Source organism: Cervus elaphus, chromosome 11 (assembly GCF_910594005.1).
Source record: "Cervus elaphus chromosome 11, mCerEla1.1, whole genome shotgun sequence".
In the NCBI taxonomy this organism is placed as follows: Eukaryota; Metazoa; Chordata; class Mammalia; order Artiodactyla; family Cervidae; genus Cervus; species Cervus elaphus.
The window spans coordinates 90,799,670-90,820,491 of NC_057825.1; the positions used below are offsets into that span (position 1 = coordinate 90,799,670).

General features: G+C 34.6%; 1 protein-coding gene across 3 annotated transcripts in view; it reads right to left on the reverse strand.

The window, feature by feature from the left end:
- The window catches only part of EXOC6B (exocyst complex component 6B), a 664,516-nt gene that overhangs the window by 313,347 nt on the left and 330,347 nt on the right, over positions 1–20,822 (reverse strand). For all 3 annotated transcript variants that reach the window (XM_043918361.1, XM_043918362.1, XM_043918363.1), the window contains exons 12-15: positions 5,290–5,361; positions 4,472–4,569; positions 2,852–2,957; positions 1,884–1,993 (exon numbers count right to left, since the gene is read on the reverse strand). In XM_043918361.1, the coding sequence (XP_043774296.1) occupies positions 1,884–1,993; positions 2,852–2,957; positions 4,472–4,569; positions 5,290–5,361 (386 nt within the window). The remainder of the gene's footprint in view (positions 1–1,883; positions 1,994–2,851; positions 2,958–4,471; positions 4,570–5,289; positions 5,362–20,822) is intronic.

Here is a 20,822-nt window from a genome sequence, read left to right on the forward strand (position 1 = left end):
GTCATGCCAACCTGTGCTTTGGATAATAGGTCCACCAACCTCAGTTCCAGCTGTAAACTGAATTGTTCCACGACCCAACTCCAGCTCCTGTTAGCTTCCAACCCTGCCTGCCTATGACTGGGCAGAGACATGCTCATTCATGAATCTAGGCAAGTTCTCCAACCTCTGTCTGACTGCAAATACTAAAAAATCCCTGTAACGTGGCCCCATATACTCATAGCCACAGACCAGGAACACTCCTGCCTACTCAGAGACCTGCTGGAGCAGTAACCTTCCGTGCAACTAGAGGAAGGGCTGCCCATCTCAAACCTGACTTGAGGCTGCAGGGCCCACACAACCTGGCTTTTGCCCACTTGTACCCTGGGAGGCCGCTGCGCCTGCCAGGGATCGAACAGGAGACATGCCTATACATGCCCCTAGAGATAGGCCCAGCGGCCTCAGTCTCACTGTGGATCTTGAAGTGGCTCTGGAATCTGGCTCCAGCCACTCCCAACTATGATCTAAGAGAAACCCTACTTTCCCAGGAACCCACCAGAAGGAAACCCCAAAAGTGCCCCCAGATGAATTCCTCAGTGCAGTTGCAGAGCCACAGTCTATCAGTCATTCTAACTGTGAAGCCCAAAGTAGACCAGTGGCCTGGTTCCAGGCCCCTGCCGGCAGGGAGCAGAAATAGTCCTGCCACCCTGGGACCTGGGGGAGACACGCATCTCCACGTCCGCGGGGAAGCACAGAGGCAGAGGCACTGATACAAAGCTACACGGCCCAGAGAGAATCAGACAGCCAGACAGCACCAGAGAAAGCAAACACAAGGGCCATAGTGACTCCCAGATACCGAGACATACAACTACCCTAAAAAGAATCAGAAATATCATATCAAGCTCAATAATATGCACGAGAACACAGACAACAAAACAAAATCCGGAATACAATGCATGAATAAAATGAGAAGCTTAATATAGAAATTATAAAAAAAGAACCCAACTCAAATCCTGGAGCTGAAGTATACAACAAAAGAATTGAAAAATTCTTAGAGCATCAACAGCAGACTAAATAATGCAGAAGAAAGAATTGGGGCATTAGAAAACAGGCCATTTAAAAACAGAAAGAGGAACAAAGAGAAAAACTGTAAAGAAAGCATGAGAGACCTATTGCATACCATTAAAAAAACAAAAATCCTGCTTATTTAATTTATATGCAAAGTACATCATACGAAATGCCAGGCTGGATGAATCGCAAACTGAAATCAAAACTACCAGGAGAAATATCAACAACCTCAAATATGAAGATGATACCACTCTAAAGGCAGAAAGTGAAGAGGAATCAAAGAACCAAGAAGGAAAGCTATGACAAACCTCACATGACAGCGTATTAAAAAGCAGAGACATCATTTTGCTGATAAAGGTCTGCATACTCAAAGCTACGGTTTCTCCAGTATCATGTACAGATGTGAGAACTGGACCAGAAAGACGGCTTAGTGCCGAAGAATTGATGGTTTCGAACTGTGATGCTGGGGAAGGCTCTTGAGATTCCCTTGGACAGCAAGAATTTCACATGCCACTCCTCTACTGGCCTAACATTTCATCAATATAATGTAAAAACTAGAATATTATACTACTCTTTTCTGGTGAATCTCACTATAAATGCAAATCTGTAAAGAAAACAGTAGAGAATAAGGTAAGTAATATAAAAAGAAATTATTCAAGAGTTTCCAACTTCCCTTTTTTCACCTGACCATATTAATAGGGCAGTGGCATACCACACAGGGCTAATATTAAGACTTTCAAACTTGGAACTGAAGGGAACATCAAAAGTATCCCAGAATATTTATGTATATAGAGCCATAATCTCAGTATCTATTGCACTTCCATGATTTCATACTATACCTTAGATGAAGATCTTCTGAAAACTTCAGACAGGCATAGATAAATTCTTTAATTTGGTTGTAAACTTTTGGCACAAATTCAGAAAATGGAAACTTTTTTGGGAATGGTTGCTGTAAAAGCAAGAATTAATGAAAGTTACAAATGAGCATACATTGAAAATACCTATTAACTAATTAAAATGCAAAAGAGATTTTCTTGCACACTAGGAACTGCCTTCTTAACAACTTTACATTTTAAAAACATATTTGTGAAAGTTTTCTAATGCTAAAAAGAGTAAGATTAAATTAAGTAAACAATTCTAATGTCCTGTAAAACCCAATAAACAAATTCTGATACATACTCAGCAATAAAAAGGAATGAGTTATTGATATGTGCAACAACTTAGATGAGTCTCAAAAGCATTATCTTCAGTAAAAGAAGTCAATCTCAAAAGGTTACACACTATATAATTCCATTTATAAGGGCTTTTAGAAAAGGTAAAAGTAGATGGATAGCAACAAGATAGGTGGTTGCCAAAAGCTAGGGGTTGAGGAGTAATTGATTAAGAAGGTATAGCATGATTTAATTTTGGGGAATCATGGAACTGTTCTGCAACATTGTTGTGGTAGTACATACACCACAAAGCACAGTCAAAACCAATACAATTATATAGCATGGTAAATTTTACTGTATGTTTTGGGGATAAAATGTCCTCAAAGTATAAGAAAAGCAAATATTTCAAAGTGTAAATCAAAAGGAAACACTGCCAGAAATCTCCTAAACACTTCAGAGGTGGACAATACCCCAAATCCATTTACTGAGTGGTTCCCTAAACAGGAACTTCTGTTCCTCTAAGCCCAAAAATCATCCTTTGAAGCTGTTTTAGATTCCTAATTCATTGAGTTAGAAATTATGCCTTTAATGAGACTGACACAAAGAAAGCTTTAAGAGGACGCCAAATCAGAGAAGTTTATTTTAGTGTTCCTTACCTTTTCCAGCTCTGTATCTTGGAATGGGAATTGTCCTATCACCTTTTTATACATCTCTTCACTTGTTACTGGTATAGGACTGTAGTTGTCTGAATCAAGTATGTTTCTATAAAGAAAATAAAAGAAGAAAGGAAAGGAGGGAGGGATAAAGTAAAAAAGGAAAGACAGGTGAGTTAATCAGTAGAGTGATCACAAATAACTTTCAGGAGAACTCAAACGGTTGTATATTCACCACAACCTCAAATAAACATTTCTTAGTCCCTAATCTATTCCTTTTATAGTACAGCTATTTGGTCTTAGGTAAGGACATCTTAAAAAAAAAACAACACAGAAGTAAAATTGCATTCTAAAACAAATGGAACACAAGTATAAAGATGACCTCATAGTATTTGAAATTTATAGCTCAGACAGAAAATTTCAAGGCAACATGTTGAAGCCTTAAGGCAAATGAGAAGCAACCAAAAAACAGAAGTGAGCTCTGGAGAAGGCAAAGAGGTTTTATATGTTTTCTTAAAAAAAAAAAAATAAAGACTTTTTTTATTATGTTCTTTAATTCTATACTAGATTTTCTATTTTATCAAACTATGTTCATGTACTTCATCTACTGCTCTATATTAAGAATGACTTTTTCTTCATCCAAAGATTCTGTATCCTTAACTAGACTAGGAGTTCTCCAGGGCAGAGACCATACTACCAAAATCAAAAAAGAAATTTACTGAAGGCTTCAGATTAGATGTGCTTGGATATATCATGATACTAATTTTCAAAAGATAATCTCCCCTAAAGAAAATTATATCATTAATAAATAGGACTTTTTAGACATACAAATATTTATATTAATACACTAATGAGTTACACTACATAATTATCAACTATATGTTTATAAATATGAAGAGTAAGATCAATGGGACAATGTAATACCATAAAGCTATAAGAACTTGAAAACAAAGTAAGTTGATCTGGGGAAGTGGTCCTGCAGTAAGCAGAAAGATCACTTCAAAAGAAGAAACAAGTGAGCTGACATGAGTTATGTGTGAGGAAAACATGTCCAAGGAAATATTTGTAAGTGGAGATATAATACAATAATTTTCTTATTGTTGTATGCATGTTGCAATAACTATTTAAATGATATGCTTCAAATATTAGATTGTAATAGATCTCTTCTTCGGCTATGGAGAATAAGAAGATGAGGAATAACATGAGTCTTCAAAAAAGTTTCAAAAAAGCTAAATTTTTCAAAAGGGTTTAAAAGCCCTATCCTACAAGTGAGACATAGATTAGGAATGATTCCCAAAGAGAAAATAAAAAATCAAATTAAGATGACACAAGGTGATCTGGTTGGTCTGAACTAAGGTATCTGGCATTTACTCAATGAAACAAATCTGGGCATTTGGGGACTCCTCACAGAGTAGGCACTAATATCCAGAGATTGAATGTCTTGGGAACTTTATTTGGGACACCATAACTATTTAATTGAATTCCAAGTCATAATTGGAATCAGACCTAGAAAAAAATAAGCCACATACACTTGTTGCTTATTATACCTGAAAACCCTTAAGTATAAAGATGAGTGTACAAACATGCGTGCCCACACACACACAACTATAGATAATTTCTCACCTGAAAATACCTGACCACTTCTTTAGCAAAGTTTCACTATACTGGTCTCTGATTTCTAGTAGCATGTCAAAAAGCTGATTTACAGGAAAACCATACACCTGAAACAAAATAAGAAAAAAGCTTCGTTTTATAAGGTGATGTTTTTTAAACAACACGAGAGAGATTAGGCACTGAAAGACAATTTTGTTCTTTGGACAACAATTTAAATAAAACCATGATACAAGAATCTTCCATTCCCACTTAATATCTATTGTTTATCCTCAATAATTAAAAGATATATACCAAAATATTTGAGCCAGTCAGAAAAAAATAAAGAAAAGATGAACATTAGAATTAATGTATATTGGATATAACTATCAATGAAGTTTTCCCTATAACTCCTTCTGTAAGGAGCAACTTTCAGGAGTAGGGTCAGAAAATGAGAATGCTACCAATCTTACCCACTTCTAATGTTATTCTATTGAATATAATATATGGTTCATATCAATAATCATTATTCAAAATAGTAGGTAAGAAAATCCAAAATCACTCAGACACTATATCTGAATTAGGAGCATTTTAAGAACTAACGTAGTGAGTTCAATTAATTGATTTGCTTTGAGGAAAAAAAGGGGGATGAGAACAAATTATGAGAACATAACAGACAAGGTAATGACCAGGAAACACTACAAAGAGATAAAAATTACCTAGCTCTAGGAAAAGAAGAAACACAACTAGAAAGAAAAAGGTACTTACTCAAGCTTAGATAGACAATCAAAGGATTTAGAGCTGACGAAACACTGATCTAGGTTAAGTCTACATAAACGTAAGCCACAAACCTGAAGTGTGTCAGCAAAAAGCACAATGAGGTTCTTCAAATCTAACACGAGGTTTGGATCAGAGCAGTAAGACTAAAGGAAATAAAAAACAATGAGGAAAAACATATTTATTAAAGACAAAACTAATTTTTTATTTATTCAGTTACTTAATGCTTCACCTGGTGCAGGCTCTCTGGAAACCCGTCCTGGTTTAACATAACACCAGATATAGCTAGGGGAGAGTGAGTAAAGACTCCAATAACCAATGATCTACATTTTTAACTTTTGGAAATTTAAAAACACACTTCTAAATAACTGTCTGGTTAAAGAAGAAAGCAAAGCTGATACTGCATATTATTTTAAAACAAACGGTAAAAAAAAAAGTTCATATCAAAACTTATAGAATACAGCTAATGCCATTTAAAAAATATCTTTATATGTGAACATTAGAAAACATAAAAGACTTATAATAAACTAAGAATTCAACTCATGAAGCTAGGCCAAAAAAGCCAAAATAAACCAGAAATGAGAGAACAAAATTGATAAAAGAAAAAGCAGACATTAATGACACAGAGAAGACATGAAAGATGTGATCAATGAAACCAAAAACTCAAGTTAAATATAAAATCAGTAAGACAGACAAATCACAGGTAACTCCAATTAAACAACAAAAAGAAACACAACAATGCAAGGAATATAAAAAATAAATATAATACAGAAGAAAATAAAATTTACAAATAAATTCAATGTATAATCTCTTAACAAATTTGAAAACTGAAATGACTTGGAAGGCATCTTCTTTACAAAGATATATTATGTCACTATTTTTCAGTAACTTGTTGATATTCAAATTCTCTTAAGTATAATTTGGTTACTTGCTCTCTATTTAACTGCTCAATCCCTAAAGAAGGCATGTTGAATTCTCCCGAAGTGGTGTGGCCTCTGTTTCTCGTCCCACTACTATCGGTTTTTGTTTATATACATACTGACGCTTGCTTGTTTCCAGTAAATGGGCTACTGTCTTTTTAATGGGTTAAAAATATTATCAAAACAAAATGTTGCTCTCTTCTCCCATTTAATGATCTTTAAATTCAATCCAGTGTTCTTGAAGAATGTTGCCCTTTCTGCTCCCCATTCTTCATTTTTAATCTTCCTATATATTCTTAATGTAGAAATCTCTCTTAGTAACCAAACTATAATACTTTCTAACTGTGATGTTTCTCATGAATACTGACATATTTGGACCTATTCTAGCCATCTTATTTTAAGTTTTCTGTTTTCAATGATTTATTCTTTCTTTTTTGTATCCTTTCATGTTTTTCATTGGATTAGTTTTTTCAAATTATCTTATACTGGTTATTAATAACATATACTTTCTGTCCACTGTTTACTTGAAATAATCTGTAGTGTCATTTTAAAAACGTTTTAAACATTAAGCCACTCCTCTTGTAGGGATTCTTAAGAGCATTAAACTTTACAAACAATGGGCTTCCCTGACAGCCCAGTTGGTAAAGAATCCACCTGCAACGCAGGAGACCCCGGTTCTATTCCTGGGTTGGGACGATCCCCTGGAGAAGGGAAAGGCTACCCACTCCAGTATTCTGGCCTGGAGAATTCCATGGGCTGTACAGTCCATGGGGTTGCAAAGTTGGACATAACTGAGAGACTTTCACTTACAAACAATTGATCAGTTATTTAGATTGATCTATCAGTTTTACTCTCACTTTTTGCACACATTTTATTTATTCTCACCCCATCTCGTATTTTGAATTTCTTTTTCATTTTTGGTAAGACATCAGTAAGATAGGATGGGTGAAAAGTAAACTTTGTATCCTCATGTTTTTGGAAATGTCTTTCTTTTGCACTCAAACTAAAATACACAACTTCAGACATGAGAAAACTGCCTGCTTCATTTACTCTGCCTGACAAAAAGATGCATCCTTTCAGCTGTAATAATCTAGTCGTTTTCTACTGCAGGGAAATTTCCCTCTTTCACTTAATTATTAAGGTCCCCTGCTTTGTGACTATATTTTATTTCTAAATCTCTACTATATACAACCAAAATCTACATCAATTATCCATGTTTCTTAACTTTATATTCATATTTTCCATCTCTTTGTGTCTCTGCTCTATATTGGGGTTATATATTTGACTTTGTCTTCTTGATCACAGAAAGATATGCAGTTTTATCTATTTAATCTTAGAATTAAATTTCTCTATTATGGTAGTCATAAATCTCAAGAAAACAACATTAATCTTTGATTTCTATCCTTCTGTGGCTTCCTTCCTTGCTTTTCCTCCTTCTCACATTTTGTATAACTGTGAATATAGTATACATGAAGAAAATAATAAATAAAACCTATACATGTAATTTTACCAGGCAAACATAACTGATCAGCACCAGCATATCAGAAGCTCCAAAACCACCTCTTTCCTCTCCACTCAGGAAATCATTATCATGACGTTTACTATAATCATTACATATCTTTCTCTCATTCTTTTTTCTTCATATCTTTTAGCTTAATAGAGCTTATTTTTTAGAGTAGCTTTGCATTTACAGATAAACTGAACAGAAACTACAGAGTTCCCATATATCCCTTCATACAGACACTCATGCACAGATTCCCTTATTATAACATTTTCCCTTAGTGTGGTGAAATTTGGTACAGTTGGTGAACCAATACTGACACATTATTCAAATTATTATTATTAATTAAATTCCATAGCTTTCTTAGAGTTTACTCTCTATGTTGTATAATCTATGGCTTTTAACATAAGCATAATGATGCATTCCACCATTAGAATATCACACAGAATAGTTTCATTGCCTGCCCTAAAAAATTCCCTATCTTCCACTTAGTTATCCCTTAAGCGCTCTCCCAAATCCTAGCAACCCTTATCTTTTTATTGTCTCCTTAATTTTGCCTTGTCAAGAATATCATATAGTTGGAATCGTATGAATATGTAGCCTTCTCAGTTTGGGTACTTTAATTTAGCAATATGCACTTAGCTTCCTCCATGTCTTTTTGTGGGTTAATAGATTATTTCTTTTGTTTGCCATTGAGTAATATTCAATTATAAGGATATACTAGAGTTCATCCATCTACCTATTAAAGGACATCTATGACAAAACCCACTACAATATTATAAAGTAATTAGCCTCCAACTAATAAAAATAAATTAAAAAAATTTTTTTAAATGTTAAAAAAAATAAATAAATAAAGGACATCTTGGATACTTCCAGGTTTTGGCTATTTTGAATAAGCTGTTATAAACACTAGTGGGCAGATTTTGCGTTAACATAAGTTTCAACACATTTGGTGTATAGTGTATACCTACTTGCTGCATCTTATATCTATGTTGCATTTTGTATAAACTTCCAAATTCTCTTCTAAGCTGGCTGTACCATTTTCCATTCCCATCAGCATTGAGAGTACCTGTTGTCCACATTCTCTCCAGAATTTGGTGTTTTCAGCGTTATAGTCATTTTAATGGGCATGTGGTGGTAATTCACTGCTGTTTTAATTTGTAATTCCCTGATAACATATGACATATGACAACAGAGTTTTGCCAAGAGAACGCAATGGTCATAGCAAACACCCTCTTCCAACAACAAAACAGAAGACTCTATACATGGATATCACCAGATGGCCAACACTGAAATCAGACTGATTATATTCTTCACAGCCAAGGATGGAGAAGCTCTATACAGTCATCAAAAACAAGACCAGGAACTGACTGTGGCTCAGATCATGAGCTCCTTACTGCCAAATTCAGACTTAAATTGAAGAAAGTGGGGAAAACCACTAGACCATTCAGGTATGACCTAAATCAAATCCCATGTGATTATACAGTGAAAGTGAGAAATAAATTTAAGGGACCAGGTCTGATAGAACTGTGCCTGATGAACTATGGACAGAGGTTCGTGACAATGTACAGGAGACAGGGATCAAGACCATCCCCAAGAAAAAGAAATGCAAAAAAGCAAAATGGCTGTCTGAGGAGGCCTTACAAATAGCTGTGAAAAGAAGAGAAGTGAAGAACAAAGGAGAGAAGGAAAGATATACCCATTTGAATGCACAGTTCCAAACAACAGCAAGGTACGAGATACGAAAGCCTTCGTATGAGATACAAAAGCCTTCCTCAGTGATCAGTGCAAAGAAATAGAGGGAAATAATAGAATGGGAAAGACTAGAGATCTTTTCAAGAAAATTAGAGACACCAAGGGAATATTTCATGCAAACATGGGCTCAATAAAGGACAGAAATGGCATGGACCTAACAGAAGCAGAAGATATTAAGAAGGGGTGGCAAGAATACACAGAAGATACACAAAATACACAAAAAAGATTTTCATGACCCAGATAATCACGATGGTGTGATCACTCACCTAAGAGCCAGATATCCTGGAATGCGAAGTCAAGTGGGCCTTAGGAAGCATCACTACGAATGGAGCTAGTGGAAGTGATGGAATTGCAGTTGAGCTATTTCAAATTGTAAAAGATGATGCTGTGAATTTGCTGCACTCAATATGACAGCAAAATTGGAAAACTCAGCAGTGGCCACAGGACTGGAAAAGGTCAGTTTTCATTCCAACCCCAAAGAAAGGCAATGCCAAAGAATGTTCAAACTACCACACAATTACACTCATCTCACATGCTCATAAAGTAATGCTCAAAATTCTCCAAGCAAGGCTTCAGCAATATGCGAACTGTGAACTTCCAGATGTTCAAGCTGGTTTTAGAAAAGGCAGATGAACCAGAGATCAAATTGCCAACATCTGCTGGATCATCAAAAAAGCAAGAGAGTTTCAGAAAAACATCTATTTCTGCTTTATTGACTATGCCAAAGCCTTTGACTGTGCGGATCACAATAAACTGTGGAAAATCCTGAAAGAGATGGGAATTTCAGACCACCTGACCTGCCTCCTGAGAAATCTGTATGCAGGTCAGGAAGCAACAGTTAGAAATGGACATGGAACAACAGACTGGTTCCAAATAGGAAAAGAAGTACATCAAGGCTGTATATTGTCACCCTGCTTATTTAACTTATATGCAGAGTACATCATGAGAAATGCTGGGCTGGATGAAGCACAAGCTGGAATCAAGATTGCCAGGAGAAATATCAATAACCTCAGATATGCAGATGACACCACCCTTATGGCAGAAAGTGAAGAAGAACTAAAGAGCCTCTTGATGAAACTGAAAGAGGAGAGTGATAAAGTTGGCTTAAAGCTCAACATTCAGAAAACTAAGATCATGGCATCCAGTCCCATCATTTCATGCAAATAGATGGGGAAACAGTGGAAACAGTGGCTGACTTTATTTGGGGGGGGGCTCTAAAATCACTGCAGATGATGACTGCAGCCATGAAATTAAAAGACGCTTACTCCTTGGAAGGAAAGTTATGACCAAACTAGACAGCATATTAAAAAGCAAAGACATTACTTTGCCAACAAAGGTTCATCTAGTCAAGGCTATGGTTTTTCCAGTAGTCATGTATGGATGTGAGAGTTGGACTATAAAGAAATCTGAGCGCAGAAGTGATTCTTTTGAACTGTAGTGCTAGAGAAGACTCTTGAGAGTCCCTTGGACTGCAAGGAGATCCAACCAGTCCATCCTAAAGCAGATCAGTCCTGAGTGTTCATTGGAAGGAGTGATGTTGAAGCTGAAACTCCAATCCTTTGGCCACGTGACGCGAAGAGCTGCCTCATTTCAAAAGACCCTGATGCTGGGAAAGATTGAAGGCAGGAGGAGAAGGGGACAACAGAGGATAAGATGGTGGGAGGGCATCACTGACTCGATAGACATGAGTTTGGGTAAACTCCAGGAGATGGTGATGACAGGGAGGCCTGGCGTGCTGTGGTCCATGGGGTTGCAAAGAGTCGGACATGACTGAGCGACTGAACTGGACTGAGCGACTGAACTGAACTGAACTGAGCTGATGACATATGTTGTTAAGCATCTTTTTACATGCTTTCTTGATATTTGAGTATTTTCTTTGGTGAACTTTTGCCCATTTTTTAATTGGGTTGTTTTCTCACTGCTAAGAATCCTGTATATATTTTCAGTACCTTTATCAGATATGTGTTTTGCAAAGATTCCCCCCCCATCTGTGGCTTGTCAGTTCATTCTCTTAATTTCATTGTTTTGTAACCATCTAAATATTCAGCCTTACTCAATATTTTTTCAACATTATGTAAATGGAGAAGAATCTGTACGTATAATTTTCTGTCTTGCTTTTATAATTCAACATTATACTTGTTAAATTCATCTATGCTACTGTATATAGCTACAGGGTGGGCATTTTCATGCTGTATAATATTCCATGCTACGAGTTTAACTCAGATTGTTCACCCTATTACCAACGGACATTTTGTTGTGCAGATGCTCAGTGGGGTTCGATTCTTTTTTTTTTTTTTAAAACAATCATCATTTTATTTAGCCCATGATCCTGTGGGTCAGTTGGGGAAATTTTCTGGTCTGGGTCAACCTAACTGAACTCTGCATTTTCAGTCAGCTGGAGGGTCAACTGATGGCTGGGCAATCTACAATAGCCTCCCTCACCTGTCTGCAGTTAGCAGGCTATTGAGGGAGCTTCCGCAGTTCTCTTCCTCTGCACTTTTTCCCACTCCTCCTCACTCTCAGAATTTGATTTGCAACCCCATGGACCAGGTTTCCCTGTCCTTCACCATCTCCCAGAGCTTACCTGAGCTCATGTCCACTGAGTCGCTGATGCCATCCAACCATGGACATTTAGGTCATTTCTAATTTTGAAAACTGAACAATGCTGGAATGAATATTCTTGCATGTGTATTATGCATTAGGGCAAGTTTCTCAAGGGAATAGAGTTAGGAAAAGAATTTCTGGTTCATGAGGATCATCGATTTAGAAGATAATGCTATTTTTTTCAAAGGGTTTTATCAATTTAAACTCATCCCCTTAGTAGTATATAAGTGTTCTGAATTATTCATATCTTTGTCAACATTTGTATTACTAATTTTTACATGTTATCTCATTTTGTTTTCATCTGCCTTTCACCGATGCACTGAAGTTGAGCACATGTTTCTCAGCTGAGTGAATTCCTTCCTTAGTGAAGTACCTGTAAATCTTTTGCTTGTTATTTCTATTGAGATGTTTGTCTCTATTGTAATGATGTGTAGTGAAATTTTTTATATATTTTGTTAGTTCTTTGCTGATATTCTGTTGAAAATATCATTTCTCATCATATATCTTATTTTATCTATCTTTAATTTTTTTGTTTTTTTCTTACAGTTTTAATGTAGCTTAATATATGAATCTTTATTGTTAGTGCCGCTTTTGTATTTTAGTTAGGAATTCCTTCCATATCATACACCACAGAGATACTCTCTTATACTATCTTGTAGAAAATGTATGGTCTTACATCTCACATCTTGGTATTTTATCAACCTGAAACATTTTTGGTATAATTATTTCCCCCATACTGATAATCAACTGTTCTAGTACTATTCATTGAAAAGTCTGTCCTCTACCCACTGACCAGCAACAATCTTTGATAAATATCAAATATTTTTTGAGGCCTATATTCTGTTCCATTATCTATCCAATGACAGTACCAGATTGTCTGGTACTCATTTAATAAGATTTTTAAATTGAGTCTTCATATTTTGTAGAGAAAAACCACCTGCCTTCAGTCTTAAGGAGTCTCTTAGCTATTCTTCACTTTTGTACTGGCTTAAAAATATTATAAATCAAATTGCAAAGGTACTCATCTTTCCAAAAATAAGACTATTGAGATTTTAATTGGCACTGGATTAAATTTATAGATACATTTTAAGATAGTTGATGTCTACAATAATAACTCTTCCAATCACTGAACATGCTATTTCTCTCAGTTTTATTTAGGTCTTCTTTAATTCCTTTCCATCTCTCAAAAATATTTTAAAATTTTCTCCATGTAGGTCTTGACATATTTTGTTAGGTATATTTCTACTACTTTTAATGTATGTTATTGTATCAATTTTTATCTTTTAAATTTTTTAATTTCTCAAATTTTATTCCTGGATATAAAATGACAATTAATTTTGCAACAGAGAATATGCTAACCTCTTCCATTTATTGTAATAATTTTTCTGCAAATTCCTTTGGATTTTCAATGTACTAAAATATATCATCGGCAAAGATGACAATTTTGCTTTTTCCTTTCAAAGGTTGATTTTTTAATTTATTTATATTTCTATCTTTACAACACTAAATACAACTATATTTATGAATGAGCCTGTTTCTTTATGAGCTTATGAGTTATGCTATACTTCTCTGGCTTCATTATCAAGATTACTCACACCTCATACAACTCATAAAATGAGTTGGTGAGTATTTTCCTTTTCTGTTCTCTGAGAATTTATATAAGATAACAATTGAAGATAGAACTCCCCAGACCTGAAGATCTCTTAGAGGGAAGAACTGTGACTGCTTTTCACTTACTTCAGATTCATTCTTAACCTGAAAGGAATAGTTTTCTCCAGCTTAATGTGGGGAGGGCACCACACTAGACTCTCCATCTCAGGTGGGCCCAAGAGACTATAAAATCTGAGTACAAATTGCCTGGACTGACAAGCAACCTCAAGGAAAAGGCAGCTTATGTATTTCAGCATATCACTCTGAACTTCTGGACTCTCAATTTCCCCTGGATTTGGCCTGATTAATTCCTTAATAACTTTACTAAGCACTCTGAGACTTAATGTCATATACGATGCATATACATAAAGCAGTACTTTTAATTGTCTCAAGCTGAACAGTTGCTATGAATAATCTATCCTCCTATATTCCTAAAATGAGAAATGATTGTTATTTCATAAATTTCTCTCCTAGTCCATGAATTACTTGTTTTTGCTAAAGAATAGCTGTTTGTTTTGTTTATTAATGTCTTCTATATCATGTAAATATTGTTGTTCACTCGCTCAGTCTTGTCCAACTCTTTGCAAGCCCATGGACTGCAGCACTTCAAGCTTCCCTGTCCTTCACTATCTCCCCAAGTTTGCTCAAACTCATGTCCATTTAGTCGATGATGGATCCAACCATCTCATCCCTTATCGCCCCCTTCTCCTCCTGCCCTCAATCTTCTCCAGCATCAGGGTCTTTTCCAATGAGTCAGCTCTTCGCATCAGGTGGCCAAAACACTGGTGCTTCAGCATCAGTCCTTCCAAAGAACAGTCAGGGTTGATTTCCTTTAGGATTGACTGGTTTGATCTCCTTGCTGTCCAAGGGACTCTCAAGAGTTATCTCCAGAACCACATTTCAAAAGCAACAATTCTTTGGCACTCAGCATTCTTTATGGTCCAACTCTCATATCCATACATGACTACCAGAAAAACCATAGCATTGACTATATGGACCTCTGTCAGCAAAGTAATGTCTCTGCTTTTTAATACACTGTCTAGGTTTGTCATAGCTTTTCTTCCAAGGAACAAGCACCTTTTAATTTCATGGCTACAGTCACCATTCTCAGTGATTTTGGAGCCCAAGAAAATGAAATCTGCCACTGTTTCCATCGTTTCCCCATCTATTTGCCACAAAATGATAGGACCAGATGCCATGATCTTAGTTTTTTGAATGTTGAATTTTAAGCCAGTTTTTTCACTCTCTTCTTTCACCTTCATCAGGAGGCTCTTTAGTTCCTCTTCACTTTCTATCATTAGAGTGGTATCATCTGCATAAATTAGGTTCCTGATACGTCTCCAAGCAGTCTTGATTCCAGCTTGTGATTCATCCAGCTCAGCATTTTGCAGGATGTATTCTGCACATAAGGCAGATCTCTAAATTATTTCCACCAAGATTTCTCACAGCCTCATTCCTGCTCATGATATTTGTTGACTGAGTTTAGAGTGTTCCTAGATTCCATTTGGAACAACATTTCCTGCTTTAACAATATGCTCTACTTCATACTTAATCCAATATTTTCTTTCCTCAGGCTGAGTCATTATTCTGATTACATCTGATTTTCTAAGTTCAGAGAAATTTTTCAAAATTTCTAGCCTATAGACATACGCTTTGAACTGTTTTTCTTTTTAGTTTTTCTTACATTTAATTTCAGTGCCAATTTGGTTAGGGGAGCTTAATGACACATATTTTCAGTATACCCTCTGATTCAAAAATGGGTGTGTGGGAGGCTGAATATGGCTGTGGATGTGTATAAAACCACTATCACGGTACACACTCTTGTCTGCCTATCACACAATAAGAAAAGATGTCTAATGTTTAATAGCTATAAAAATGAGGATTTTTGCTTATAGATTACATTGTTCTATAATTTAAATCATAAAAAAGTATTTTTCCAGTATTATCAGATGATCTGCCTATCATTTTACTAGCAGTCAGGCTAGCAATTATATTAACAGACCTTCTAATATGAAACCATTTCTGAAATGAACTCTTTGTATAGCATATTATTATTTTAACACATAGGTACTGCTAAATTTGAAGTCTATGTGAAATGGATTGTATAAGATTTTTCTTGAAGTCAGCATTGAGAATATTATACCTTTCAAAATGCTTCCAATTTATGCAAAGATTGATAATTCAATTAGAAAATATGAAGAGTTTTAATTAGTGACAGAAAGTTGGAAAAATACAGAATTCTTATAAAAAAATAACCACTCAGATAAAGTGTTTCCTTTTGAGATTTGTTTTGATGTTTGGTTTGTCTATCTGTCTTTCTTGCTGATAATACAATGCAATAAATAGTACCATAGAATGGAACTGGTATATGTGGCATCAACTACACTATCTCATATGGATAAATATGGTTCAGTGGGTAAATGTGTGTAATGCTGAGTTATATTTTAATGGTTATGTTGAAATACAATCCCAATACCATGCAATTCACCCATTTAAAGTATATAATTCAATGTTTTTTTACATTTTTTAAAATGTTTTTGCAGATAGGGGCAAATATAACCATAATCAATTTTAGAACATTTTCATCACCTCAAAGAGAAACCCTGTGCCCCTTAAGCTATCACCTGCTTATTCCCCATACCCACTTTCAGCCCTAAGAGACCACTAATTTCTTTATGCCTCTGTAGACTGATGTTGAACTTTTTAAAAATATTTATGTCATTTATCCTTCAGTTCAAAAGAATATACAGTGGATCTACAGATGAAAATTCCATTAAATTAATTTTCTCCACAGATATACACTTAATCAGCATACTTGCAATGTGTCCTATTCTTAATGATAATAAGTATGATTATAAGATGAAGAAAACAGTGTATTTTCTTGCTGAGAGAGTTTTAAAGATTTATCATATTCTCAAATGTATCAGTTATACACAAAACGTGAAGAACCACTGCTTTACCAGGAAAAAAAAAAAAAAAACTGGAAGAAACGTAAGTTTTCTGCAAGAAACATAGCTTTTCCCAGGAAAAATAAAATTGGTGAAATTAGGGAAATAGACAGATATAAACAAAATCAAGGACTTCTCTCCCTTAGAATGACAGTAATACTGGTTAACAAATATGAGTGGGAAACAAATCTTCCTCAGAATAGTACCTGAAATAAACCATAAAATACCAAAATTAGGACTTAGATAGGAACACATAAAATATTCTAGATAGGAACACATAAAATATTCTATCAAAAGACATAAAAGCAAATAGGTGAGAAAAATACAAACATTCCCAGCTGAAAAAATACAAGATACTGAAATAGGTCAATTACCTCTATTTAAATTTGCAGATTTACTGCATAATAACACTATGGTTCAGTTTTAGAGACAGGTAAGATATAGAAGGGATATGACAAAGTGATTATCGAATTAGTCTAGAAGAACAATGAGATAAACAGTTTATTTTATGATTATATTATAATATATATATATATGTCCTTAAAAAATAAAAGCATACTAACTCAAAGCCCTTAGTTCTTCATGTCTTTGCTCAAAAATTCCCTTGTAAGAAAGAACTTTCCATTCTATCACACACAAAATAAGATACTTTCCCCAAAATTTCTTTTCTAGAAATGCCAATTATTCTTGCTTAGTTTTATTATACTTCATGGAATTTATCAGTATTTGATCTTACAGATTAATATTTATATTTACTTATTTAAGGTCTCTCTCCTTCTACTAGAATATATGCAGTGTGTGAGGAGGAATTTGACTGTTTTATTCACTGTTGTATGCCCAGAATTTAAGAGGATGTAGTCAATGGTTGGCATTTAATATATAAATGAATGAAGCTTGCACTAGGCTAATGAATATACATGAAATCTCTATGAATACATGTTATTAAATCAGATATATATATACTACATTATGGTAAAACTTTCTCCTCGCTCATCCTTAATTCCCATGAATTTTTCAGAGTTTAAGTTTACACTTCATATCTGTACAACACTCTGTGGTACTTCCAGCTGCACTAGGCATAATGCTGTTTGCAGCACAGTGTAAACTGCAATCTGGAATACAAAATATCTAAACTTCTGACTGAACTGGAACATATAATTTAGCAACGTAGTAAAAATGTATAGGAACTTGGCGTGAAAAATGACAAAAAAATACTATTACCAAAAAAAAAGAAATTAAAGCATACTATATCAGATGTAGTAATCAAATAATAATAATATACTGATTCAAGACATACAGAGAGGGGCTTCCCTGGTGGTCCAGTGGCTAAGAATCCACCTGCCAATGCAGGGTCCTCAGGTTCAATCCCTAGTTCAGTAAGATCGCACATGCCATGGAGCAACTAAGTCCATGTGCCACAACTACTGAACCTCACACATCTAGAGCCCATGATCCACAACAAAAAAATCCACCACAATGAGAAACCCAAGCACCACAACAAAGAATAGCCCTTGGTCACGGCAATCAGAGAAACACTGCATGCAGCAATGAAGACCCAGTACAGCCAAAAATACTAATGAATAAATCTTTTTTAAAAAAGACATATAGAGAGAAGGAAGGGAGTGGGCAGGAATCAGAGCTTAGAAGTAGATCTTAGTATATACATATTATTATATATGATTAAGGTGGTCCTTCAACATGTGTTGGGAAAGGACAGATGTTAATGAACTGAACACTGTTCCCTGCAAAATTCATATACTGAAGTCCTAGGACCAGTGTAGCCTCCTCCAAAGAGAAAAGGCCTTGGAGAGATAAAGTCAAATGAGGCCATAAGGGTGAGGTCCTAATCTGACGAGACTAGTGTCCTTTTAAAAGAAGACAGTAGAATACATGCTGAGGAAAGACCATGTGAAGACACAATAAGAATGTGACCATCTGAAACCCAAAAAGAGATCCCTTACCAGAAACCAACCATGATGGCATCCTAATCTCAGACTTTCAGCCTCTAGAAGAGTGACAAACTAAATTTCTGCTGCTGAAGTTACCCAGTCTACATATTTTATTATGGCAAACCAAGCTGAATAAAACAACAGATTATCACAGTACTGTTATTGGAGTCACATACACACACATATAGCAATGAGTTGTTTTACAGTACTTAGAGTCCAACCTCACATTCAATATTAAAATAAATTATCAGTTTGTGAATTATATGTTAAAAAAGAAACTATATAAATACTAAAATTAAATATAGACAAATAATTATATTTCTCTGGAATAAGGAAAACATAAATAGTAAAGATAAAGATCAATAAATTTAACTGCATAAAAAATTTTAAACTTTTGTAAAGCCATGATAAAGGACACCAAAGGTCAGAGACATATGAAGCTAAGAAAATATTTACAATCAGTTAACAATCTATTAATATATATCAGACTAGAGATTAACATTCAGATTAAAGTTAATGTTAAAAATTAACATCCATGTGTTACTAATAAATATAAAATAAAATGATTAAAATACAAAATAAAGGTTATGCATATGAACAGGAAATTATAAGAAGATAAATGAATAAAAAGCATGTGAAGAGGTTTTTACTCTCAGTATTAAAGAAAAATATTAAATTAAGATATAATTTCTGACATTAATAGATTGGGAATGACTTTTTTTGTTTTTATAAATAACTTTCTGTGGAATAACAGGAATGGGGAAATGGGAATTCTAAAAGATGATGTTTAGTGTGATAAATGGTTCAGTGTTTCTGTAAAGCAAATTAGCAATATACATCCAGAGCCTCAGAAATACATAGACCCTTTAACTCACTACATTCACATCTAAAAATTTATCCTAAGAATAATCAATTGTCCAAGGATAAGTTAGTAAGAATATTTACTGCAATGTTAATAACAGCTTAAAAAACTTTTTTTAAAAAGCTTATCAAGTGAATTAATTTTTAAAATGGTACATCCCTAAGGTGGAATATTATATAAATGCATATTAAAATTTAAACAAACTCATTACCTACTAAGTGAAAAATATAGCATGTTTTATTTAAAATATATATTGTATTATCATGTATTCATACACAGAAAAAAGTCACTTCAAATTTACATATAAGACAGATAATAATTATGCCAGGGATCATGGCCAAATTCATTACTATTAATAATCAATATTTCCTATCTTTTATTAATCATGGTATCTTTGTATAATTTTTTATATATTAATAACAGCACACCATAAAATGGAAGAAAGTAAGACATTTAAAAAATGATCCTAGGACAATGGATATAGTATGGCAAAAAAATAAAATGAGATTGTTTAATCATACCCTAAATGACATTAAGAACAGGTGGTAGTAAATATACAAATGTGTAAAAATCAAGCCATAAAATAGGTAAGAGACTTTTTTAGTTTCAAACAGGTAGAAGCATTAAAAAAATACTTTTAAATATGACAGATTTTACTATGATGCAAGGGTATAATGGTAAAAATGCCAGATAAAGTCCTTGGACACATATAAGCAATGGGAGAAATTTTTAAATAAGATAAACATAAAATTAGATATGTAAACATTTAATATTTCTAAATACTAAAGAAGAAACTACCAAGAAAAAAGAAGAAAATATTGCAACACATTCAGTAACAACATAACCTCTTCAGTTTCAAACTGATACATTAATCAATAAGGCTAAATTTAGAAAAGACAGAAGAACCAGAGATCAAATTGCCAATATCTGCTGGATCATAGAAAAAGAAAGAGAATTCCAGTAAAACATCTACTTCTGCTTCATTGATTATGCTAAAGCCTTTGACTGAGTGGACCACAACAAACTGTGGAAAATTCTTAGAGGGATGGGAATACGACCACCTTATCTGCTTCCTGAGAAACCTGTAAGCAGGTCAAAATGCAACACAGTTAGAACTGGACATGGAACAACGGATCCAAACTGGGAAAGGAGTATGTCAATGCTGTATATTGTCACCCTGCTTATTTAACTTATGTGCAGAGTACATCATGAGAAATGCCAGGCTAGATAAAGCAAAAGCTAGATGCAACACTGCCAGGATAAATACTAATAACCTCAGATACACAGATGACACCACCCTTATGGCAGAAAGTGAAGAGGAACTAAATTGCCTCTTCATGAAACTGAAAGAGGAGAGTGAAAAAGCTGGCATATAACTCAACATTCAAAAAACATGGCATCCGGTCCCATCACTTTAT